Source organism: Acartia tonsa, chromosome 7 (genome assembly GCF_053477335.1).
Source record: "Acartia tonsa isolate MP-2025a chromosome 7, ASM5347733v1, whole genome shotgun sequence".
Taxonomy (NCBI): Eukaryota; Metazoa; Arthropoda; class Copepoda; order Calanoida; family Acartiidae; genus Acartia; species Acartia tonsa.
Window position 1 is genome coordinate 4,105,595 of NC_137266.1, and position 26,720 is coordinate 4,132,314.

General features: G+C 29.8%; 1 protein-coding gene across 1 annotated transcript in view; it reads left to right on the plus strand.

The window, feature by feature from the left end:
* LOC145324686 (glutamine--fructose-6-phosphate aminotransferase [isomerizing] 2-like) overlaps nt 1–26,720 on the plus strand; it is a 181,468-nt gene that overhangs the window by 149,462 nt on the left and 5,286 nt on the right. Inside the window, exons 2-29 of the mRNA XM_080167279.1 lie at nt 1,835–1,933; nt 2,362–2,400; nt 2,854–2,927; nt 3,662–3,731; nt 4,396–4,470; nt 4,610–4,656; nt 5,368–5,402; nt 5,499–5,565; nt 5,961–6,037; nt 7,460–7,489; nt 8,074–8,152; nt 8,506–8,558; nt 13,761–13,847; nt 15,826–15,888; nt 15,990–16,071; nt 16,266–16,382; nt 16,474–16,519; nt 16,602–16,704; nt 17,265–17,345; nt 17,840–17,885; nt 18,065–18,160; nt 19,406–19,470; nt 19,878–19,947; nt 20,395–20,450; nt 21,036–21,106; nt 21,551–21,629; nt 22,003–22,053; nt 23,090–23,195. Of these exons, the coding sequence (XP_080023405.1) occupies nt 1,858–1,933; nt 2,362–2,400; nt 2,854–2,927; nt 3,662–3,731; nt 4,396–4,470; nt 4,610–4,656; nt 5,368–5,402; nt 5,499–5,565; nt 5,961–6,037; nt 7,460–7,489; nt 8,074–8,152; nt 8,506–8,558; nt 13,761–13,847; nt 15,826–15,888; nt 15,990–16,071; nt 16,266–16,382; nt 16,474–16,519; nt 16,602–16,704; nt 17,265–17,345; nt 17,840–17,885; nt 18,065–18,160; nt 19,406–19,470; nt 19,878–19,947; nt 20,395–20,450; nt 21,036–21,106; nt 21,551–21,629; nt 22,003–22,053; nt 23,090–23,195 (1,941 nt within the window). The 5' untranslated portion in view covers nt 1,835–1,857. The remainder of the gene's footprint in view (nt 1–1,834; nt 1,934–2,361; nt 2,401–2,853; nt 2,928–3,661; nt 3,732–4,395; nt 4,471–4,609; nt 4,657–5,367; nt 5,403–5,498; nt 5,566–5,960; nt 6,038–7,459; nt 7,490–8,073; nt 8,153–8,505; nt 8,559–13,760; nt 13,848–15,825; nt 15,889–15,989; nt 16,072–16,265; nt 16,383–16,473; nt 16,520–16,601; nt 16,705–17,264; nt 17,346–17,839; nt 17,886–18,064; nt 18,161–19,405; nt 19,471–19,877; nt 19,948–20,394; nt 20,451–21,035; nt 21,107–21,550; nt 21,630–22,002; nt 22,054–23,089; nt 23,196–26,720) is intronic.

Genomic DNA, 26,720 nt, shown 5'->3' on the forward strand with positions numbered 1-26,720 from the left:
TGAAACGTAAGGATACTCAACTTAATGAACCAAACAATCAAATTTTTTTTTTTTTAAGTATTTATTAGTTATGGGAATACTCACAAAAGAATTGGCTGTATGAAATTGAACAGACGGTCAAAGCGAGTTATAAAAGTAAATTCACAATTAACTATTATAAATAATTTTATATTAAATAGTTAACTATATATATCTTTTACTAATCTTATATGCTAGGTAACAAAATTATAAAGCAATCTTTTTTGTTATCTCTAAATATACATTATTTTTATATATAGAAGATATATAATAAATATGTTTTAATTCTTATCTCTTAAATTTTAAAATCAAAGCTTTTCTACAATTACAATGTATTTTTTTTACTTGTCCTTCACATTTTTAGATACGAAACAATCATATAATGCTATAAAATAATAAAACTAGAAAAATTTGCAGTACAAAAGTTCATTTCATTGTTTTCTACAAAATTGCGTCACTATACTAAAGTAGAATATTTTGTTTACATTTCGGTCTGCTAGAAAATTTGTATTTATGAGAAAGCCTTTGTTTACATTTTTATAGCAGACAGGGCTCTTAGTAAATAAGGAATAAACTTAATTTATTTTTAACATTATTTCAAAAGCGAAGCTTTTATTACGTTTAGGGTTAGTCCGTCTATCGACCGACCGTAACTTATTAGTATAATAATTTATTAGGGCATGTTAAAATCGTTCAATTGATCTAAAATTTTGCCTAATTATTCCTATAACGATATAGCATAGCAATTTTATAATCTTCATATTCGTATACGTTTAAATTTAAATCATTTTATTTAGTCTTATATTAAAACAAAAAAATAGATTTATCTTGATTCTATCTGATTCCTTTTACGATTAGGCCAAATTTTATTTTTTGAGCGTTGGAAAGTTTTAATAAGAAAAGGAAAGCAGTTGCTCGATTATTTTTGTTTTGAAATTACTAGCAGACACTTTCGTCTGTGTTTATTTGCAAAACATGAAAGTATTAGTAAGTACTAGTAGAGTAGAGTATAGTGTTGCTACGCTACGACCTTAATTGTCCGTCTTTTTAAAAGCGAAGCTTTTCTATAATTAGGGTCGGTCCGTCCGTACGTCGGTCCGTCCGTCCGTTCGTAACGTATAGCTTTTTTCGTTAATTTAGACATGTTAGAATTGTCCTATCGATTTCAAACTTTGCATGGTGATTCCCGTAGTCGTTGGGTACGATTTAGAAAGCGAAGCAACTCTGTAATCATTACCAAAATGTCCGTACGTCCATTTTGAACGTGTTGATTTTTTCACTTTTTTAACAACAAATTTTTATGTGATCTAATCATCAGATTTATCTGATTTTTTGTATATTGATTCCTGGGACAACAAAGTATAATGTAATAGGCGATGCATGTATGTCCATAAACATTATCCTGAATCAAGCAGTTTTTCAACAAATTTACTTACAAATTTGCTTCGACTCTTATACATTTATATTTTGATTATTCAGTTCTGACACTATACAAGTATTAATATCCGTTTGCCCTATCAGAGCTTCGCTGTTCTGGATGTTGTCATCCTTGTTATGCGTACATCGACCTGAACTGGAAAGCTAATTATGAATCATATCAATATAAAATATTTCTTAATAAATAAATCTAGTTTCATTTTGGTTTCACAAGTTTTTATTTTTTTCTTAATTGGAGTAATCTTTTGCTAATACCTGCCAAATATAATTGCGTATGATTTCGTGCCCCGGATTTTGCAAATGCAATAAGCTCAACAACGTTTTGTTTTCTGTTTTAACCTTTCTTTTCAATAAAAATAGTCCTTTGCCTTTTTTTCAGATATTAATATTTAGTGCTTAAATATGTGTGGCATTTTTGCCTATCTGAATTTTCTCACTCCCAAAACTAGAAAAGAAATACTTGATTATTTGTTAAATGGTAAGTTTTTTCTTTATATTAACTAGCGGATACGCCCCTAGAGTCATCTAGGGGCTCATGAGGGAAGGTAGAGTGGTAGTTTTTGTTTGGGCAATTTGTTTAGGGTAGTATCCTGTCTTAGAATGACTTTTCGCAGGACCTAAAGAAGCTTCACTGTAAAGGAAAACCACATCGACTTAGCGGTTAGTGAGATACTTTGCTACACAGACAGACAGACAGATAACCTGTTACTTTTACAAAAGCATATAACAGCTAAATATTTATATTCAGATTCAAGTCTAACATAGAATAAAATCATAGCTTAAATAGTAGCCGAATGAACCACATTTCCTTCATAGAACGGACGAACATACAGTCTTGAATTATTGAGTAGATTCGCTTTTAAAAATACATGAGATGAATACAGGATTTTAACTTTCTTGTTTTAGGACTTCAAAGACTGGAATACAGAGGCTATGATTCTGCAGGTTTTTTATTAACAATAATTTTGTACAGATAGTCTGTATTTCTGCTTATCTGTGTCTACCTAAGGTCTCTTAAACTGTTGAACTAATAGCTCTGTGCAGTGTAGAGAAGCTTTATAATTATTCAGATGTTGTCATGTTTGTCATGTTTGTTGGGTAATTTTTAAGAGTTATGAAATACAATTTATATGCCTTTATAATTTTGTCTTAGCAGAAAGCAATAGAATAACTTCCAATAGTTGTATGCAGTAATTGGATGTCTTTCTGCCTATCTAATTTTGCGCATCTGCGCCTTTTTTCGTCGAATTTCTAAGAGGTTTATATATAAGTCTGTTTATAACCGGACAGTAAACTTATTTTTTTATTGACAAAATTAATCAGTTTTGATTGTTTTTATATCTTTAAAATGTTTAACAAAAAAAGTCCGTCTCATCTGTGTTTTATTTTTATTTTAAGGTTTGAGTATAGACAGACATCTAAACAATGGTGTTATGCTCTTTAAGAAACAAGGGAAAGTTGCTGCTCTGAAGGTAACCTCTAAATTACAGATTAACTAACATACCAGCTTTTTAGCCTTCTAAAGTAATTTGCCACTTCATACAAAACTATATAGGTACTAAGTGTTTTTAAAAGCGAAGCTTTTCTATAATTAGGGTCGGTCCGTCCGTACGTCCTTCCGAGATAGATAGCTTTTAATCGTTAATTTAGGCATGTTAGAATTGTCCTATCGATTTCAAACTTTGCATGATGATTCCTCTAGTAGTTAGGTACGATTTAGAAAGCGTAGCACTAGCAACTCTATAATCATTACCAGAATGTCCGTACGTCCATTTTAAACATGTTGATTTTTCTACTTTTTTAACAACAAATTTTTATGTGATCTAAATATCCGCTTGATCTGATTTTTGGACAACAAAGAACAATATCATAAGCGAAGCAACTCTATATAATCAAGTCCTAAGAATGTAATTATGTCCATAAACATTATCCTGTATCAAGCAGTTTTTCAACAAATTTACTTACAATTTTGCTTCGACTATTATACTTTTATATTCTGATTATTTAGTTCAGACACTATACAAGAAGTGTTAATGTCCGTTTGTCCTACCGTTTCAGTGCTTTGCTTTTATGGATGTTGTCATCCGTGTTTTGTTAAAAGTATTGTCTTACCCCCAATTACCAATGATTAGACAATTAATTTATCAGATGATATTGAATAATTCTCGTCGGATTTTAATGATAGTGAATCTTCTTCATTTTTAAGGCTGCTTTGATTGATTATCTTGAGGATGGGTGTGAAGGAAGTTATGAGGATATACTCAATTGTCATGTTGGTACGTTTGTCAAAGAAAAGAATTTTCAGTATAGCTTCGACACCGAATTAAATCCGCTAGGTATATTAGAACCGTTTCTTAGCCATACTGAAAAATCATGTATAGCATCGTATTAAAGACAATTTTCACGAATATTAAATAAAACTCATAAAATAATACCAATTTTGTTATCCCTGGCCTTCGGTCCCTTGGGATTAACAAACCTGGTTTAATCTTTTAATTTTCCATTTAAGTATCAGCGAGAAGCTGTCTATAATACAATGCAAATTAAATGTATTTTCTTCAAACCTCTGAATGTATGACACAACTTTCTGAATTGATAGTTTGCCGCGAAAATGAACAAATCACGTTTTTCCTTGGCAAAATACATCCAATGATATGCTGGTATTTTAACAAGTAGACATATGATTAGTTCATTTGGATCATAGAAATAAAAAGAAGTAGCGGGTTTCATCGTATTTTCACACTAGCTTTTCTCCTATTTCTAGCCCCTGCGAGGGCAATCATTTACTTAACCTAACCTGAAATAACCTAGCAAAAGCTAATATGAAAATACAACGAAACCCGCAACTTTGTTTTCTTTCCATGATCAGTTCATTCCAGCAGCAAATTCACAAATTCAAAGCTTACCCTGTCTAATATGAAATTTGCTTATTTTGCCTAGGTATTGCCCATACACGATGGGCTACTCATGGTCCTCCAAATGAGATCAACTCTCACCCCCAAAGATCTGATCCAGGTGACATAATTTTTTCATCTATCTAATTTCTGAACATTTGTTTTTAAGTCCTAAGTTAGTTTTCATTAAAAAGAATTATATTTTGATTTTATTTGATTAGAATTATTGATTATTTAATAATTTTCATTATTTGTTTTAGAAAATAATTTTCTTGTGGTGCATAATGGCATAATTACAAATTACCAGGTTATTTGTTCTTTTATTATTAGTTATGCAGCTGCTCTATAAGTAAAATAGGTCCTTACATGAATGCATCATAATATTTTTGGGTATTTTTGCTTTCCCACCACACGGTGCCTATCGAGTACTGACCCCCCCCCATATTTTTAAAATAAATCCTTATAATAAAGTAACAGGACGTTGCTTGTCTGTGTGTCTGTTTGTGCTGAAGTGTCTCGCTAACCGCTGAACCGATATGGGAAGGTTTATAGCTATTTTGGGAGTAGGGAACCTCCACCCAACCAAGAAAAATCGCAAAAGATAAAAAAACGCCTCCCCGCGGAGATTTCGGTACTTAGTTAAAAACATAACAAACACCATTTTTGTATTTTTTGTTGTAAACAGCTGATTTCAACATAGATTGACAAAAAAATTACGTGTCCCTAGAGGCCTCTATGGAGCGTAGCAGCTAGTTGATAATAAAGGAGTAGTTTTTTCATATTCCTAATCCTGTTGGGCCTAACCCAGCAGGGCTACTAGTACCCAATATAGCCTAACCGCAACTAAAGTACTAAACAAATTAAGAAAAATCTACTCCGAACTTTAACTTCTTTAATTTCTGTAATATAGTTTATTTTCCATATTATAATTAAGAACAATAGTCCTTTCTTCTTAGTACATCACTTTTTTGGTGTTTTAAATGTTGAATATCTTTTTTTAACAGTTATAATTTTTTAGGATATCAAAAAGTACCTTGAAATTCATGGGCATAGGTAAGATTTATGCATCACCTAGAAAATGAATGATAAAAAAAATTTATTTAAAAAAACTTTTTAATTTTTTGAAAAACTCTTTGTAATTTTGTTAAGATTTGAATCTGAAACAGATACTGAAGTTGTAGCAAAGTTAGCTGCTCACATTTATTCTCAAAATAAGGTAATGTTGATATTTCTTGTATTTTTAGGCATGGAGGGGGGGGGGGACATTTGGCTGTTTATTACACTAGTTCCCAAAGTCTTCTAATGACTTTTTCTTATTCCTTGACTTCCCATTCTTTGGGACTTTTATTGAATTTTGATTGGTTGGTTCATTTAGTTGCTTGTCAAAACATTTCAACCACTAATGGTAATCTAAATAATTATGTGTATCATCATTGGGATTGTACATCAATTTATCGGCCATTGTCTTATCCCTTAAGATCTCTGATTTTTGTTTTCAAATTTACTTTTTTCTTTTGAAAAAGGGTACTTGAACTCCACATTATAGCACAAAAAATAGATCAAATGCTTTGATGACATCAAGGTGATTAAAATTTCTATTTTCTGATTTAGGAGCTGACTTTTAGACAAGTTGTAGAGTTAACCTGTCAACAGTTAGAGGGCGCCTTTGCTTTGGTGTTTAAGTCTAGGTGAATATCTATATCTCTTGTGACTTGTCAGCCGTTGTCACATCACAAAAAAAAACAATGGCATCAATGGTTAAAACTACATCTATAGAGCATTTCAATTTTCTACCATATAGTTTTTAAAATATCAAGTCTTGAAAATCGTATTTTTGTGATATGTGCAATTTGTATAGCTGGATTATTTTTTACAAAACCAGCATGACGACTTATTTTGTGATGTCTTATATACAGCATGACCCTCGAAAAAGTATTTTTAAGCATCTGCAGCCCATATTTCTCAATGAATTATTAAAAAATGTATATGTCCTTGTTCTCTGTAGATTTCCACATAATTAGATATAAAGATATTTTTTTTACATCAATTAACAGCTGAGATTTTTAGAGCCAAAGTTTTGAAAAAGTGGCTGAGGAAAAAGTAACTTTTCCAGAAATTTTTTTTTTAAAGTGAAATGATGTGTTTTCCTCATAATTTCAATACTTTTTATAAAACTTATATAAAGATGTTTCCAAGAAATTTATTTCATGCTGAAAGCACTTTTTTCACTTGCTCACAGCTACAAACTTTTATTAAACATTTAACAATTTAAATGATTTTTATGTGTCTTAGATTAATTTGATGAGTAGGCGTGAATTTATTTGTAAAGGTGGCGCTAATCCTTCCGGTAATGAGCATAAATTGGGGAGGGGTTTATTTAAGGTCATATTAATAAGGGGGAGATATATTATAAGATTTGAGGGAAAATGGTTATAAGAAAAATGTTTTCTGTAAAATGTGAAAAGTAGTTTTTTATATGTAAAAGTAACGTTTTTTAATGCAATAAAAAATGTATCAATTGTAAACTTGCTCTTCTTTCTTATTTGTTTTTTAACTGGTTGATAAAAAGTAATATACTAATAAAAAACTAAGAAATATTTAGCAATATCCAGTTTCTCAAGCACTTTTTCCAAACTTTGGCTTTAAAAATCTCGGCTGTTAATTGATGTAAAAAAAATATTTTGATATCCTTTGATGTAGAAAATTATAGAGAACAAGTACATATGAATCTTTTAATATTTTATTGTGAAATATAGGCTGCAGATGCTTAAAAATACTTTTTCGAGGGTCATGCTGTATGTTTGTTGGTATAATTGTAACTTATGCTTGAAATCATTTTTCTGAAATGCATTTCATGCAACTATCCCTTTGCTTGCACGATTATAGTCTGGATATTACAACTGTGCTTAGAATTAGTTTGGACTGTTAATATCCAAAATAACGTAGCAGAAGAAGTTACAGTTTTTAACATCCTTAGTATGGCCCAGTGTGACCAATACTTGAAGACCACATCTACCGCTCCTTGAGTTAAGGCCTTGTGTTATTTTGTCTTTATATTTTTTTCTATTGCTAGGTTTTTATTACTTTTGTTTTACTTGTTTAAATTTCAGGTATTTTCCCGGAGAGTGTGTGGCTTCAAGGTGAAACATTCCAACAAAAAACTATTTGCTTTTAATAGAGATGCTTCTTTACAACTAGATTTGTCCGTCCATCCTTTCATACTAATAGGGAAATGAAATTTAATTGCCTCCTCTACCCCATAAGGCTGAAGTTGAAGTTGTCTCCAACCAGAATGCATCCATTTTGTAAGTAGCATTTCATTGATGCTATTGGGCATATATAATTTCTCTGGTGGAAAAAAGATACCATCCGTTTGTCTATATCCATAACAAAAGTTTTAAAACATAATTACTTTATTCTGATTTTATTCTACCCTATGGGTCTGAAAGTAAGAATGCAACACTATAGATTATGAATTCAAATAGGTTCCTTTTTAACAAAGACATTATAGAATTATTAAAAGACTAAACTAAATTGGAATGTTACTTTTCCTTAACTTAATTTATCGACGTAATAACGTACTGAATTTATACTTCAGACTCTAATTATAGGAAAACTATGAAAAATATTCAAATAATACAAAATTCCAAATTTTTTATTGACTCTTAATTTATTAACATTTGAAATGTCCATTTTCCTTGAAATATTATTTTAACTTTTACAGGAGGGGATCTCCATTGCTTGTAGGAATCAAAACAAAGCTTCGCCTGGCGGTTAATCATGTCCCTGTTTTCTACAGCAAGGTAATTCTTATATAAAAGTAAAAGGATGTCTGTTTGTGAAGGTTTTCATAAGTCCAAGGTTTAGGTATTGTTAGGGAAGGATACCACTACTCACTAACCCCAAGAAAAATCGCTACAGAAAAAAATTATCCTTGATATAAAAGTTGATCTACAAGTGCACAAGATGTCTCTCAATTGCTTAATTGGAACAGCTTTTTTTCACCCAAAATATAGACAACTTTCTTTGCAAAGACAGAAATTTGAACTTTTTTCTATTGAAGAATAAGTTTGATGTAACCTTGATTTAAACCTATGTCTATTATTTGTGCTTTGCTTTGTAATTGACTATTGATATAATTTATAATATATATCAGGATACCAAAAGTCGGAGAGGTATGGAACAAAATACACTCAGGAGAGAGACAAGGTAAATAAGAAGTTGACAATAGTTATTTCTCGCATCGTATTATAAACGGCTTTCCGCGGATATAGAAAGTACAATTATAAGATTAAAACCAGATTTTTAGCCCCGAGGTGCCAAAGGCACGGGCTAAAAAAACTGGTTTTAATTTTATGATTAGATTTTATTTATCCATATTACAAACATACTTAGTTGATTAAATAGGTTACGAATAAAATAACAATTTCATGGATTAAGGTAGTATGTGTTTTATATTCTATGTCAATTTTTTTTATCAAAATAAAATCCAAGTATTGAGGTACACATTTGGAATATTGTCCAGATGATCTAATGTTGGAATTTATTAAAAAAAAATTCAAATAATGCAATTGAAAACTCACTCAACGATTACATTCCACATTTTTTTTACTTTTTCTTTGGAAGACATTGTAGGTTCATATTATTGATTACCACTAAAAACTCATTAACAAATACCAAAATCCAATTAAGTATGCAAATATTTTACAACACTATTGATAAAAGTTATTAAAAAAAAATTGTATAACAAAAGCAGGGGGTTTTATGATTAAAGTTTTTATTATTTCTTTACATCTTTACATATATTTTCATTGTTTTGTTTTCTTTTTGATCTCTCAAAATGTTAAATTACATGAATTTCATTGATATATTTATACATTATATATGTAACCCTTAACACCTATTTGGTTTTTTTTCAGTAGTTGCACTAAAACTATAGCTGTGGATGATTAGATATTAATAAGAATGAATTTAACATCTTTGTTGAAAACATTATTTCAAATTTTTGTAACAGGAATATTTCTTTATCAGATGCAAAATTCCATCAGGAAATACTTTGAAGGGCCCATAGTTCAGATGATATCAACACTGCAGCTTGATGAGATTAAAACTCCTGAGATATATATTTGCCAGTGGAAACAATTCAACTACGCCTTAGGCAAGGAATATGGTTATGGTAACATTCTAGATTTCACTGTTGGAAAGGTGACAAATTCTGATAATGCTTCATGGAATGGCAAAAATGGCGACACAACTTTTGATGAACTGAAGCAGATACTATTTACTAAAGACAATGCAGATATAGAAGTGTTTACGAGTAACATCAAAACAGGTTTATGGAAAGCTGAAGATCATGACATAGTCTACATTGCTCCCCATGGTTATTGTACAAAACTTAGAAAGGTATCAAGTGGAGTAGGAACAACAACAACAACTAAAGAATCTAGTTTGTTTCTGGTTGATCCATTTTGGTCAAACCCATTACAGTTGATGGGACACAAAAATAAGATAATTGAGTTTGGAAAAAGATCAAATACTTCGTTTGATAGTTTGACTTTTGATGTTAGAATGAGCTTACATGATTCAAGGTTGAAAGATGGACAGACCTGTACAGATTATGAGAACCTTGGAACAAGCTATGGACAATGCACTGAGAACATACTAAATCAGTTCATGCTGAAATGGCTTGGATGTGTTTTGCCATGGACAACAAAGAGTTCTCATGCTTTATGCAGCATGTTACATAGAAATGAGTCACTTTCACAAGCACTAGCAGATATTGGACAATTCATTCTGGGTGCAGAAACTAGAGATCTTCAACCTTGCAAGCCACCATGCCAAACATTGCAATTTAGAACCAAAAGAGTTGATCACTATGAACAGGAAAATACTTCAATGCTCTCATTCAATCTCTTAGATGAAGTTATTGTCGAAACTGACACTTATGCTTATGACATGTTTAGCCTTGTAGTTGATCTTGGTTCTGCTCTTGGTCTTTGGCTGGGCCTCTCTGCTGTCAGTATTTTTGCCTCCATCACTGACTTCATTAGTGCTACTCACAGAACCTACAATCATTGAATGATTGTTATTTCTTAAACAATTTTTTTTCTGTGAAGTCTGAATGAAGGCATTTCTTACTCCTGGATTATTGTTTTAAAAATCTTATAATTATATTGAATGTTATCTGCTTTTATATGTTCCACAATTATCATAAATATTTTGTATTTTCTAAATAGCTGGAATATTATAATATATATTTTATATTAAAGATCTAATTGTAATTTATTGATTGCAAAGAATTTTGTAATTGAGCATTAATGAAAAATAAATACTTTCACACAAATTGTTTGTTTTATAACATACTAGTTTTTAATGCACAGAATATACTTAGTTAATTGTATTATAAGTTAGAATATTAAAAATTCCATTGAACAAATACCAATTTGATAAATTAATCAAGCATGCAAACATTGATTTATTATATTTCTATTAAAGGTGTCTTTACTTTTTACTTATAAAATTTGACAAATTTATCAGAAAAAGCTTAATCTTGTTTAATGATTGAAATTGTTAAGTTTCAGAATGACACCTTTTTTATCTATTGATCTTATTAAACTTTATTTTAAATAAAGATTGTATAGTGTTCAACTGTCTGTTGAAATATTTATAGCAGCTGCATCTGAAATTAATCTACGCAACTTCTGTGCAGATTTTGTCTCTTGTTAAGAACTTGGGCAGGTGACCTGCTTCTTAAGTGTGACTGCAGCTGGTAGTCCTTGTTACTTTAAATCATTATTTTTTTAGTTGCGTTTCATTTATAACATGTTCAAAATAATTAGTATTATTAAAACCTTATTTATTTAACAGGGTTGTTCTATAACTATAATATTAAATTTCATTTTTTAATAAAAAGTCCTAAAATTGGAAATTACTACGTACCTAGATTTTTTTTAAAAATATATTTTTTGTTTAATATTTAACCTTGAAATTTTTCATGGCAGTTTCAGCAGTTATTACAAGACTGTGTGGCTGTAATTGATATATGTTTGAAAAAATATGAAGATTCTGACACTGTTAAAAACTTTATTTCAAGTGCTTGCATTTGGGATTTTTATTTATCAGATGCAAAACTCCATCAGGAAATACTTTGAAGGGCCCATAGTTCAGATAACATCAATAGCTAAACTTTATGAGATCAAAAATCCAGAGATTTATGTTTGTCAGTGGAAGCAATTCAATTATTCTTTATCCCCAGAGTTTGGTTATGAGGACATCACCGCTCTTGTAACTGGAGAACTTATGGATTCCAATTATACCTCATGGATTGGTAAAAATGGAGACAAGACATTTGATGAACTGAAAAAGATACTATTTACTTATGACAACTCAAATTACAAATCTGAATATGAAAATATTAAAAAAGGCATAATTAAAACTGAAGAGCATGACATAGTCTATATTGCTCCCCAGGGTTTTTGCATGAAACTGAGGAAAGTAGAAAGTGGCGTAGGATTTACAGCTACTTCAAGAGAATCTAGTTTGTTTCTTGTAGATCCCTTTTGGTCAGACACATTAAGGTTAATGGGACATAAAAATGTGGTTATTGATTTTGGAGAACAAGTGAATGGTATGTATGAGGGCCTTACTTATGATGTTAAAGTAACCTTGCATGATTCAAGTATAAATGATGGTAAGACTTGTACAGACTATGAAAACCAAGGTTCTAGCTATGGACGAACAGCTGAAAGCATTCTTCAACAGTTCATGCTCAAATGGTTTGGATGTGTGTTACCCTGGATTCAAAATAGTACACATAAAGTATGTGATAAGTTGGTAAAAAATGATTCACTATCACAAATACAGAAAGATATTGGGAGATTTCTTTTGAACAGTGAAACTTTAAATCTAGAACTGCCCAAGCCACCCTGTTATAAAATGAAATTTTATACCAAAAGGGTTGACCATTGGAGAAGAAATGGAGCTACTAAACTTTATTTCAACATCATAGATGAAGTAACTGTCATCACTGATACATATGCATATGATATGTTTAGTCTTGTAGTTGATCTTGGATCTGCTCTTGGACTATGGCTTGGCCTTTCTGCTGTCAGTATTTTTGGATCAACAATAGATTTCATTGGTAACACCCAGCTTTGCTCTAAAAGCAAAACAGTTCTAAAAATGGCCTGGGGGTCAAATCAGACAAAGAAATAAAGTCTACTGTATTTTAGTGTTCTAAGCTGAGAAATATTTATGTATCATTGTCAAATAGCTGGAATATTTTTATTAATTCTTAACTTGATGTACTTTAATTTTAAATGTTTTAATAAATCTAAAGGGATAGTTTCACGAAGTGCATTTAAAAAAAAATAGTGAACTGTAAGTTTTTTCTATTTAAAATAACGTAGTAGTGCATAATATAAAGTTATTGATTAAAATTAAAAGATTTGACCAGGGATTTTCCTTAAAAAATGAGTTTTTCATTTTTATTTTCAACTTCGTTGCATGTTACATATGGCAAAAACTTTTTTGTCATAATTACAACTTTAGATAGCATTTGCTAGTTAATAGAACTTCAAACTTTTTATACAACGAAATACACATAACAACAAAGAATGACCAATAAAATATTTAGTATAGTACTTAGAGTAGTGATCTTTTTATATGTCTTAGTAGAATATATAAGGCATTGGATAGATATGGTTGTGATAAAGAATTTTAACATTGACCAGACCGAACTTTTTTTATTTGACAATATCTAAAAAAGTTAGTGATTTGCCACATAAATTACACTAGAATGGTCTATTTTATATAGGTATATATATATATATATATGTTGTATGGTTAGTTGGTATTTCCGCGTGAGATAATGTGTATATTGTAAACCGGACGGTTTTCTTTGTTTTTTTAAAAAGAATCTATAGAAAACCTGTCTTATAATGAACCGGACGTTATTTTTTATGTTTTTTAAGTAACTTGTCCCAAGGGGAACCCCTGTTCAATTTTTTTATAATTCTTGTGAAATATGTGGAAAAAGATTCTCTTATATTGGTGTTTTGGATATACATATTTGGAAAAAAATAGACCATTCTCATGTAATTTATGTGGCAAATCTCTTTAACTTTTTTAGATATTGTCAAATAAAAAAAGTTTGGTCTGGTCAATGTTAAAAATTCTTTAACACATAATAATATCTATCCAATGCCTAATATATTCTACTAAGACTTATAAAAGTTCACTACTCTAAGTACCTTAACTCTTTAAATACACTTCGTAGAACTATCCCTTTGCTTGAAGACCTGTCTTTATCTGTAAAAATTTAGACTTTAATTTAAACTAAGTTTAAACATAAATATGATGCTTTACCATTACTATCCCAATTATAGAGAAAGGATTATAATATTAATTTAGCACTGAATTTACACCACTTGGAGAGGACCACTCTACAGAATATTTCTTCTCATCAGATGCCAGTGCTGTTGTTGAACATACAAACAGGTGACTAATTTCTAAAAGTCTTGATTGATCAAGAATAGTTATTGCTCGCATCGTGTTATAAACAGCTTTCCGGGATTTTAATCTTATGATTGTACATTTTATATTCATAGAAAACTGGTCATAATACGATGCTAGACATGGTTTATTATATGGATGAGAACCGTTTATAATCCACCGGATATTAATCGTTTTCGAATGAATACAAGAAAGACCTAATTTTGATCTATCTTTTAATATATTCTTCTATAAAATGTTGCAGTAGAACCAACAATTTTTTTCTGTGACTAAATTAACCCTTCACGGTTGGACCCTCAGATGTCAAAACTTTATTTTAGTGTTTGGCCAAAATGACTTTGCAATTGTATCTGTAAGTACGTCTAATAACACCCTTTGCTATTTTTTAAATCCTAGAAAATTTTTTTTGCAAGAAAATTGCATAAATTTGCAACCTTTTTTAGAACCACTACATAACTCGAGTTTTAAAACTTTTTATATAAAATCCTTTTTACAAAAAATATCAATAATTACTTAAAATTAAACCTGAAAGAAAAAAAATCTCATTACACGTGTTAATTTGCATGTTTTAGGTCTTTTTTTGAGGAAAGTATAACTTCCACATTTTTGACAATAATTATATTTTTTTAACATTTCAAAGTAAAATATAATAAAACTTAAACGATTTTTCTTGAATTATCAGTTGAAAATTTCATCAAACATGCAATTTAAGTGATGAAAATTTAATAAAATCATTTTTTGAATGTTTAGAATTACCAATTTTCTACATTTAAAACAAAATGTTAACAAAATTTAAAAACATTTTAACATATAACTTCAAAAATCAATAACATTTTATAAAAAGATGTTTCAAAAAATAAATCATTAAAAGGTATTAAAATGCATTTCAAATTACTTAAAATTAAAACGAGAACATCTTTTTACACTGTATTCTGTGGAATAGAGTTTAAATGACATGATTAGTAAATGAAATATTTCCTAAACTCATTAAGCCTTTTTGTGACTATATTAAAAATAATTTATTTTGTTTCATATTGTTTTTTTATTCAAATATTTGACAAAATTTTCCCTACGTCAATAAAATAAAGTCAGTTTTTTACTGTTTCCAGGTTTTTCTTTATAATTATAACAATTAAATATAATATAAATCTTCATTATCTTTTATTTGAATTATCATACACATTAAAATGTAAAGTATAAGCTAGAATAGCACTTTTTTTAACGAATATTTTAATGACATTATATCAAAATAATTCCTCTTAAATATCACACAACATATGATTGGGAAGTATAGCCATTTCTTGGAGGTATAATATTTACAAAAATACCATTAATTCTGTTTTTATCAGAAGTTAAAAAAATTGAACAATTCTAAAACAATGGTTGGCTGTCTAGATATTGAGTACACTAAGACTACGGCTCTGTTCTATTGAAATAACGTTGCAAAAAGAGGGGTTCTGAAAGTAATCTACCTAATTATTTTTAAAGAACCAACAAGTACTCTCAGTATCTTTTTTCTTGTAATCTAGCAGACAATCAAATCATAACACAATTTTCATGATAAAATATTCAGGTTTCTACTTCACATTTTAAAAAATATACTGATCAATAAAATGTTCAAAATTTTACTTTGTACTAATTGAAAAAATATGTTGTAATTCTTATTTTAAGGTTACATTTTTATCCCTGACAAAATCATAGACGACTTTTAAAGGCATCTTATCTAAACTTTTTTAAGAAAAACTTAAAAACGTTAATTAAGTATTAAAACTATTTTCTTCGATTTTTCTGAAGTTATTATCGCATTCTATGGGTTTTTTATTATCATTTACTTATATCGAAAGTGCCAAACATTGTACCCTAACTTATTCATTTAATAAAAAACCAAGCGTGCCTTGGCAAACTGATCTGCTAAAAGTAAGTTTATTTACATAATGAAATAGTATTTTTGTTTCTGTTTTAGAGTCATTTACCTGGAAGATGATGATGTGGCAGCCATCCACAATGGAAACCTATCAATACACAGGTAAAATAAGATGGTAATGACAGGTGTCCAAAGTTTTCATCTTCTTGCTGATGAAACACAAAAGTAGATCTGTTTTTGTATATAACATCTTTGTTTGATAGAATTAGTAGAAGCATGGATATAGAGTCCCCAGACTGGAGGGAAATATCAACAACTAAACTTGAAATTCAACAGATTATGAAGGTTTGATTTATTAGAATAAATTAAGGTCTCTATAACAGAAAAGTGGTCTTCCTTATCCTTAAGAGATTTATATAAAGTTTTATTTTATTTTTTAATTCTGTTTTGATTATTTTCTTGACTTGAACAATTTGAATGTATTTTTCGAGTTTATCTAACTTTATATATTTTGAATTAATTTTGTTTTGATATTTTAGGGAGAGTATTCCAGTTTTATGTTGAAAGAGATTTTTGAGCAGCCAGAATCTGTTGTTAATACAATGAGAGGAAGGGTAAACTTCAAGAATGAGACTGTTGTTCTTGGTGGTATTAAGGTAAAAACATATTTTGGAAAGACATTTAGCAATAGTTTTACTAACTACATACATGTAGGAAATGGGATTTTATTTTATCTTTATTTTTCAGGACTTTATACCTGATATCAGAAGATGTAGAAGAATGCTTCTAATAGGTATTGTTCTCATTTTAAGACTTAAGAACATTGGTTTATATTGTTTCATGCTTCCTGTTGAAACTAAAATACTTTTAAATAGGTTGTGGAACTTCTTACCATACAGCTTTAGCTACAAGGCAACTATTAGAAGAGTTGACTGAACTTCCTGTTATGGTGGATTTAGCTTCAGATTTTCTTGACAGGTATTAGATATTATTGAAATTATTAGTTTGTAAATATTTTTTATTAAAGATCAATTAATTAATTAACTTGGAGATTTTTAGTTTATTAAATATATATATTATGTATAATCATATCAAATCTTTACTCATGACATAGGAAAACTTTTTTTGACTGACATAACTCATAAATTATTGAAATATCCTATTAGGTTTCAAACAGTTTATGTTTTATCAATTCAAAATTTGTTATTCTACTTATTTTAACAGTGAAGGTTGACAGGGAGGAAGGGAAAATTGGACTGTTAATTTCACTACTAGTACAAAAAGATTTATAGTCACGTTTTCCCATTAATTAGCTTAAAACTTTGGGTAAATATTTTCATTGGTTTATTAACTAGTTGTGTCTGAACATTTCTAACAATAATTTTAATCTACAGATGGGGTATTTTCTTTAACATCAACGGGGATGTATTTCAATTTATCATCCATTGTCTTAAACTGCTTTGATGGACGGACCATTGATATAGAGTAAATATAATATATGTTATATATGCTATAAATAATAGATCATCTTCTTTTAGGAAAACTCCAATCTTTCGAGATGATGTGTGTTTCTTTATATCTCAATCTGGAGAAACTGCTGATACTTTGGCTGCACTCAGGTGGGCAGTAAGGATACCTGGATGTATCTGGATAGATTAGCAGATAGAGAGTGATGGATAAATCAGATTCAAAATGTGGATGAGAGCAATAGTTGGACAATGACATCTTGATAAAGAGAGGGGTAGGTTTCTGGTAGAATCCGTAAAGGTGTGTGTTTTAAGGCTTATAAATAGTAGTACAACGATAATATTCACTAAATATGTGTATTTCTTATTGAAAAGAACTATAGACAAAAACAATTTTTAAAAAGTTAACATAAATTTTTATCATTCTACAACTGTTTTTTACTTATAACACATAACCTTCACGGATTTTACCAGAAACCTACCCCTCTATTTATAAATAAACAGGCTAAAAATATTGGATATAATGATATATTCAATAGAAAATTAGCGCGCTATTAAAGATTAAATATTGACGGACAGGTTAATGATTACAGTTGTAGATGGTAATAAGAATGTTATTCTTGTCTTTAAATATTATTTCTTTTAAGATACTGTAAGAGCAAAGGAAGTTTGAATCTTGGAATCACAAATACGGTATTTTTTTATTTAAAAAAAAATCCTAAATCACTTGCCTTTCTAACTTATTAAATTTAGAATTTATTTAAATTATCATGTGACTTGAATGGCCAATACTTTTATTAATTCTTGTAAAAGATTTTAAAACAAATGATTTTATTTTTTCTAAACAAAGAATTGATATTTATTTTGTAAAGGTTGGAAGTTCCATATCTCGTGAAACAGATTGTGGTGTGCATATTAATGCTGGACCTGAAATAGGTGTTGCCAGCACTAAAGGTTACACCTCCCAGGTAAAAGAATATGTACAGTTCAAGCCAAAACTTAATAGTTGAATTAAAGTTCATAAATGGGGGCAAGTTATTAGAGTGGGTCAGAAATTTATGTGGTTGGTTTTGGGTCATCTATAATGCAAAGTAGAACGATGTCTGTCCGTCCGTCTGTCCCTTAAGATCTTGGTAACCGCTGAACCGATCGGATTCTACTCTTCAGGGTATATACCTATTGGTCCTGTGGTGGTTTTAAGCTATTTTCTTGGGTGGTGGGACACCTCTAACCCCCCTAAAAAAACAAAAAATTCCCCCCCCCATGTTTTTTCTTTTTTTTGAATTTGATACTGGGGCAGCTGCAATTTTTTTCCCCGAAAATTTTAAAATTGATATGGCAGCTTCATTTTTTAAAATTTTTTTTAATTACCTCTTGAACAAAGCCCCTAGAGGCTAGGGGCGAAGCCGCTAGTGATTCAAAAAGGGTTAGTTGTTGTCTTATGATGGCTTAAATGAGAGATATCCTAGTGTAGCATGTTCTTGTCTGAAAATCCTTATTTTGCATAATATTGTTTTATTTTATGAGTTGAGACTGCTAATACAAATAATGGCATTGAAATAAGTCCGAATCAAAAAAAAATTATATAATTTTAAACAAATAAAATGATTAATTAACCAATTTACCTTGTTCAAAAAATTACATTTATCAATGTTTCATAATTTTAAATTTACAGTTCCATATTTATTATATGTTTAACTTTGGTATTTCTTTATTAAAATGTACTAGCGGCTTCGCCCCTAGCCTCTAGGGGCTTTGCCCCAAGAGGTTTAATAAAACCAATTTATTGTATTTTAGGTTTAAAAGAAAAATTAAATTTTTCTTTTTTTTGAGGGGTATTTTTCATTTTTTGGTGGGGTTGGGGGTGTCCCACCTCCCAAAAAGATAGCTTAAAACCATCACAGGACCAGTAGGTATAATCCCTGAAAAGTAGAGCCAAATCGGTTCAGCGGTTACTGAGATCTTAAGCTTCAGACGGACAGACAGACGGACAGACAGACATCGTTCTACTTTGTATTATAGATTGACTGAATAAGTATGGTCATTGGAAGGGTATACCCCCCACCTCAGAAAATTTACAAATCACACCGACAAATTTAGAAATTTTGATTAGGGGGGGGGGGAACAATGAATTTTGTAAAATTTCAAGATGAATAAAAAACAAAATGATGTGCACGTCCTTGTTTGATTGCTTTGATTTTGTAAAAATTTAGGTTGTGAGTTTGGTTATGTTTGCGTTGATTATGAGCGAGGACAGACTTTCCTTACAACCGAGAAGGTAATAAAACTATTTTTTTTTTCAATTATTGTAGCTACTCTATAACTATGGATTCCCGTACGTTAAAAAGACAATTACGCTGCTTATTTAGAGTCTCGATATAGCACCTTCAACGCACGCTATAGTCATTCAGAGTTGAGGTCATTCCGTCTGTAACTGATAGCTCTTAGCTTATACGTCTGATTTCTAGGTTAGCAAGGTAGGTACATAATATTGCTTATAGACGAAGCAACATTAAAAACAAGTCCTAAAAAATATGCATATCCTCAATAGAGAAAAATTTACATACGTTTATACTTTTGAATTAATATTTTGCTAATTAAGCTCTGACACTCTACACGTTTTCGTTTGCTTGGCTTCTATAGATGTTGTCACTCTTGTTTTTAAAATATTATTTGATTATTTAGAAGCGAAATAATTTCTGGACTGGAGAATCTTTCTGAGCACATCAAACAAGTTCTTCAACAAGATACAATTGTAAGATGTTTTTAATTTACATCACTTTGATCACATCAATGCATTTTATAATTTGAACATAAGGAAATTTGTATCATTCAATTATTTAATATTCAATCTTAAGGGCACATTTTTCTTGAAGTGTAAATGGAAAACAAAATTTTAAACAACTTTGCTTTTATTAAGTTCTTCATAAAACCACTCCTGAATGGAGTTAATTAATAAATTTTAAATAAAAATAATAAAAATTGAACTTGAAATTTTCAAATATAATTTTCTCAAAAAACCCTCGTTAGAATATTTTGAAAATTTTAGGATTTAATCTTGATATAAATGTCTAAAACTTTTGTTTTCTTCTTATAGGGCAGACATTTTTTGTTTTCCATTTTCACTTCAAGACAAATGTGAGGGATAATTCAAATAAAGAATGGACATTGTTTTATTGGCCATCAAAGAGCATGCTTTCAGATTTCTAAGTTGGCTGAAGAACTATTTCAAAAGAGGTCGCTTTTAGTTATGGGCAGGTAATACTTTTATTCTTGAATTTCTTACTTAAAATGTACTTAGAATTAAACCTACTGACTAAGAGATATAAGTTTTCCGGAATTTTAATGTAGGGAGTAGATTTGAAAACTGCATCAAATTTTAAGGATTTTTTTTATAAAATTCGTTTTTTGTAAAATTCTTTATCTAAAAGCGAAAATACATTTTAAGTTAATTAATTTTGACCAATAGGATAGGTGGATTTTAAACTACCTGCGCTCTAATTGGTTGAATGATGTACGACATCCAATCAGAGCGCAGATTTTTTAAATCCACCAATCACAGATGCCAAAATTAATTAACTTAATTTGTATTTCCGCTTTTAGATAAAGAATTATACAAAAAACGAATTTTTAAAAATATCCTTAAAATTTGATGCAGATTTCAAATCTACTCCCTACATTACAATTCCGGAAAACTTATATCTCTTACTACTGACATCAATGGGGAAATTGTAATAGCTCGGGTATATTAGTTTATTAACATTACCATGCACTGCACATTTAAGACTGTAAGAAAAACGGCGTGCAATAAAATATCAATTATAACAAATTAATTACTTTCAGGGGATATGGCTACGCCACCTGTCTTGAAGGGGCTTTGAAAATCAAAGAGTTGACCTACATGCACAGCGAAGGTATAATAGTTTTAATTTGAATTAATTCTCTAAATATTTAAGTCAATCAGATAACACACTTATGTTTGTTAATTTACTGGCTCTTGGACTTTCACCAACAACGTATTTAAATCACATTGAGAGTCATTAATCTAAACATATTACAATTGTCTTATCGACTTTAAAGTTTAACAGCTATGTAAAATTCAGAAAGCGCATCACCTCTACAATTATTACCAGTAAGTCCTTTTGTCTATTTCTAACCTGATTAGAAAGAATCTAGTATTGAAGCTATTCTGGGAGAGATCTATACTTTTTGTTGATTCTTATAAATAAACGTTGAATATTAAATGCACTGATAATTTGTTATTCTATATTTTGTGATGTTTTCTGATCGTCCGATGTGTTGAGCTTTCATGGGGGCTGCCATCTTCGTTATCAAAATAGTCTTGAACTTGACTTTAGGTATCTTGGCTGGAGAACTAAAGCACGGACCTTTGGCTCTGGTTGATGAAATGCTACCCATCATATCTATCATCACGAGGTTATATAATTTTCTTTTTGCAACGAAACTTTTTCATAACTCACCTTGTCAGTCTGACTGCCCGTGTAAATTATGGGGTATTGCAATTTTATTTATCTGATTGGTAAATGAAATTAGTTGTCAGGTTGGCTATGACCAATGAGTAGCCACCCTATAACTCACTTTGTGCGTCCTTTGTTTTCTTAATGAGGCAATTTACAATTTTCTTCAAATTTTCTGGATAAATCTGGATTTCATGGCCTTTCAGCGAAAACTCTTAAATTGAATTAATTTCCCATTGTCCCCTCTCTTTCTCCCTGAATTATTTGGCAATTCTGACCATCTAGATCTGCTATACTCTTTTTAATTATTGTAAATGTTAAAACTACTTTAGGAGTCCTGTGTATGACAAATGTATGAATGCTATTCTGCAAGTAACAGCAAGGTAATTTTCTTTCCAATATGGCTTTGAAACCGATTAATATCCGCTAGATTAGAACCAGTTTTGGGTCATGCGGAAAAATCATATAACGTATTATATTACTTTCATATAAAAAGATATAGATCACCAAATCAATACCAGTTTAGTTGGCCCGGGCCTTCGTCCTCTCGGGTCAACTAATCTGAATATGATCTTGTAATTTTTCATTTTATTATCCGCGGAAAGATGTCTTTAAATAACTATTCTAATTATCATTAGCTTTTTATTTATATTTCCCAAAACATGATTTAGTCTTTAAGTGTTCATTTTCTAGTTTTCAGTAATTTGAGTTTTAAAAAACATCCCTAAAAGCAAAGCTTAACAATCTACAAATTGATATAGTTTTTATTTTCTAATTAGATTCAAAGATAAGCTACTTTATATTTTTACACAAGTTTCTTTGACAATTTATATAAAATAGGGTGCCCCATGGAGTGGTTAGAGCACTATGCTCTGGTTGGAAAAATCCGAGTTCAAGTCCTCTCATAGATACTGTGCTCGGTTGACAAATGCTGTTGCAATTTGTCAGAATATAATCACGCAACCTTCCCTGAGATGCCCTTAAGTTGCAAGGGGGGAGATTTGTAGAAAGATACTTCCTATCAAGCAACTTTGATCATGCTTTACCTCGTCCACGCTCCTCATTCATATGAGAGTGACATTAATTATGGTGGCTTAATATGGAACATCTGCCAAAACTCTAGGCCAGGGTGATGTAATAACTGAGTAGCTTCCACGAGAATTGCGGGTCAGCTTGTAATGTAACATAGAATACATAGAAGCTTACTAATTTATGATTGGCCAAAGGATTCTAACTTCCAATCTCCTCGTGCATCTGAATCCTAACTTCAGAGAATCAGGGCTACAAACATTCATATACAATTTATATAATAGTTGAGCTCTAAAATTATGTATTTCAACCCTTAAAACTATCAAATCAACTATTGAGTCTAAATTGCAAATAATAAAGTATATCACTAAAACATTGATTTATATTTAGGGGAGGAAAACCAATTTTAATTTGTGAGGAAGGGGACACTTCTACTGAGGAATTGGTTCCAGGATCTACTTATATTCATGTACCTCACACAGTTGACTGCTTACAGGTATATATCTGTTATTATCTATCTTTTTATCTGTTGTCTGTCTAACTATTCAGTACATCTTAGTTTCCAGATCTACATACTTTTATTTATGTTCTTTATACAGCTGACTGTTTATCTATCTATCTATCAAGAACATATATTATCTCCCAGATCGTATTTATGTTCTTTACAGAGTTGACTATTTTTATCTGTCTATCAAGCACACCATAGCTGTCAGATCTACAAACATAATTTAAGTTTTTAACTGTTTATCTGTCTATCTGATGTTTGTCTGTCTGTCACCCAGCATATACTTTTATCGCATTATTTTAAGAAACATGTCGCATTAATACGTCCTTAATGACACAACTTTTTTATTACTATACAAATGACGTTTCATATTTTTAAAAGGACTTATTGTGTACCAAAAACACGTCGTTATCTTTAAAAAAACGTCACAAAAAATATAAATAACAATATTTTTAATTTAGTGACATTTTATCTTAAATAACGGCGCATTAAAACGTCAATTTTTTTATTCAACACGTCAAAAAAAACAAGATGGCCGCCAAACTAACAATATAATTTAATTATTATTTTATTAAATGCTGAAAATGCGGCCTTAACTCTGAAAATACGTCACTAAAAAGTATAAATAACAAAAATATTAAATGACATATTATTTTAAATAAAGACATATCAAAACGTCATTTTTTTACTGTAAAACGTCAAAAAAAACAATATGGTCGCCAAAATTGGTATTTAATGTGTATCAATAAAATATTAGATTTAATATTAAACAATTATTATATTTGATTAAATAAATATTTTTTGAATTAAATCATTAGAATTAATTAATAATTAGAAATTGATTTAAGTTAAATAACAATGGATTATTTTAATAGAAATTGCAATTAATCTAGATGCTTGAATATGAGAAATGTACACAGGAAAAAAATAAGTCCTCTCTCTTAATCAGGAAACGAGAAAATCTTTTTTATATATTTCTAAATTTCTGCCTTTTATTGCCTAACCAACCGACCAACAGACAAAATATCATGGAACAGATTGGTTAGAAGCCTCTAGGGGCACTGGTAGGAGGGGGAAAAGTTGACCTTATCCCATTTTAAATTTGAGTTTCAAAAGAGTTTTTAAAAATATTTTTTTTTTGGGGGGGGGGAGGGGGGTGTAGAATCCTCCAAAAAGATAGTTAAAAACCTTCCCAGGACCTATAAGAAGCTTCACTGTAAAGGAGAACAATATCGGTTCAGCAAGATCCTTTGGGACAGACAAAAAACGTTTACTAATTAATATAATAGGATTGATATAAAATATAACTCTTACCTTTAAAGTTATAAAACCAATTAAAATTCACTAAAGTCCCCAAAGTTGTTTAAGCTAACTTCTTACCTCAACATTGTAAAACTTATACTCATGATTTGTCGTCGATTATGATCTCCTTTCGAAATTATGCAACAAGAGAAGGAAAAATGTTTTTTAAATTCATTTAACTCATTCTCTCATCACATTTACGAACGAAGTTCTATTATTGAGTAAATCTTATTCTTCACACACACAAATTAAATTACTCATAAATTGTAATGTTTGTTTGTAGCATAATATTTATATGGGGATCAGCTGTCTTGACATAGTTCAGAATTTTTTTTTGTCTTTTAATAAGAAAAATTTAACTAAAAAAAAATAAAATAATAGATTTCTTAATTTTATTTTTATGTAGCAAACTTTTAGTTTTTAAGAAGAAAAAAATATTTAAGAATAATTATGTCAGAATTTTTTCTGAACTCTTCCTTATTTCCTAAAGTGTCTTGAAAATTATTTAATTAATCAAGATGACACATTACACAATAAGGACGTTTTAATTATGCATTATTTATTTCATTTACTGCGGCATTAAATGTATTTCTATAACATATATTAATAAATTATTTAATTAATGAAGATGACTTATTACAAAGTAAGGACGTTTTGATTCCACAATATTTATTTTATTTACTGCGGAATTAAACTGTATTTCTACAACATAAATTAATATGTGGAAAAAATACAAAATGACGCATTGAAACAACCATAATTTTTATATTTAATCAGGCATTAATTTGTAATTTCTTTTTTTTAGAAAAATAATGGCAAATAAAAAACAGTTAAGGCCATATTAATAAGTCATTTTCTTTAAATATGTCACAAAAAAGACGTATTGAAAATTAATGACATGTCAATGCAACCTTTTTAAAGAAACAAAACCACTTTAGTAGATGCTGGGCAAGCATATTTATTATTTCCAATAAATCATACATATATTATTCACTTTAAACATGCAATCAATAGTCTATCTTATGATTGTCTGTCTATCACTGCATGATAGACTCGAAATAAAGTATTACCAAACTTTACCAATAAACTGTAAACAAATATGATAAATATACAACCAAAATAACAAGTTAATGTTGAGATTCAATTCCTTCTCGTTCCTTCTTAAGCATAAAATGAATTTAAAAATTTTTAACATAAACTTTAATATCCTTATCAGGATGTTGATTTTATATGTCGTCTTTATGACAGGTGAAGATGTTATGAATATATTTCTTAAATTGTGTATATAAAAAAATATTGTACGGTAATATCAAATTAAATTAAAAATAATTTATTTTTTTTTGTTTTTTTTTGTACCAGAATCATCCCTGCAATGAAAGAAGAAAAAAATTTGTTTTGTTTTACATAGCAGACTAAATGTATTATGATAACATACAAAGTCTCTTTGTGAGTTCATATTTATAATATTGATTTTTATAAATGAATTAATGAAAAAATATTTGTTTGAAATTTGACTAAATGTCATATTGTATAATTTACTTAATTCTTAACAGTCGGGCCCCTTGCCGCATCTTTATCGGTCGGGGGTGAGGGGGTGGTGTTCGACGCCCCCTCCCCTATTATCTGAGCCACTATTAGAGCTAGAGGTATTAAAATTTCTGTGTATGTCCCCTGTTTGATAATAAATTTCCGACTATAAGTGAGTCAAAGTAAATTTTCGCTTTCTTCATCCTTTTATTTAACAACCTTTGTTTTTAGGTCCTTTTTTACTTAAATATTACTAATGGCTGCCTTTATTTTATTTTTTATTAATATTTTATTTTCTACTGAGAGCTACAATTGAATTTTCATCAGAGCATATTTAAATAAATTTGTATCTACAAATAACTTTCTTCTTTAATTATAGTTAAGTAGTTAAGTGCTGCTACTCTATAATTACAATCTTCTTTAAAAGGACTGTTAAGTTCAGTTCAGTTCAGGCGCGTCTCTCTTTTGGACTGTGGAGTCCAGAGAATACGGCCACCCTGCTCCTCCATGAATTCCTTTTTTTTGGCAAGTGCTTCAGCTTCTCCCCATGTTAATTCCAAATTAAAGAGGTCCTTTTCAGTGCTCCGCCTCCAGGTCATTTTTGGTTGTCCCCGTTTACGTTTACCAGTGGTGGGGTTCCATTTTAAGCACTTTTTTGGAAACCTATTTTGTTCCATTCTAAGCACA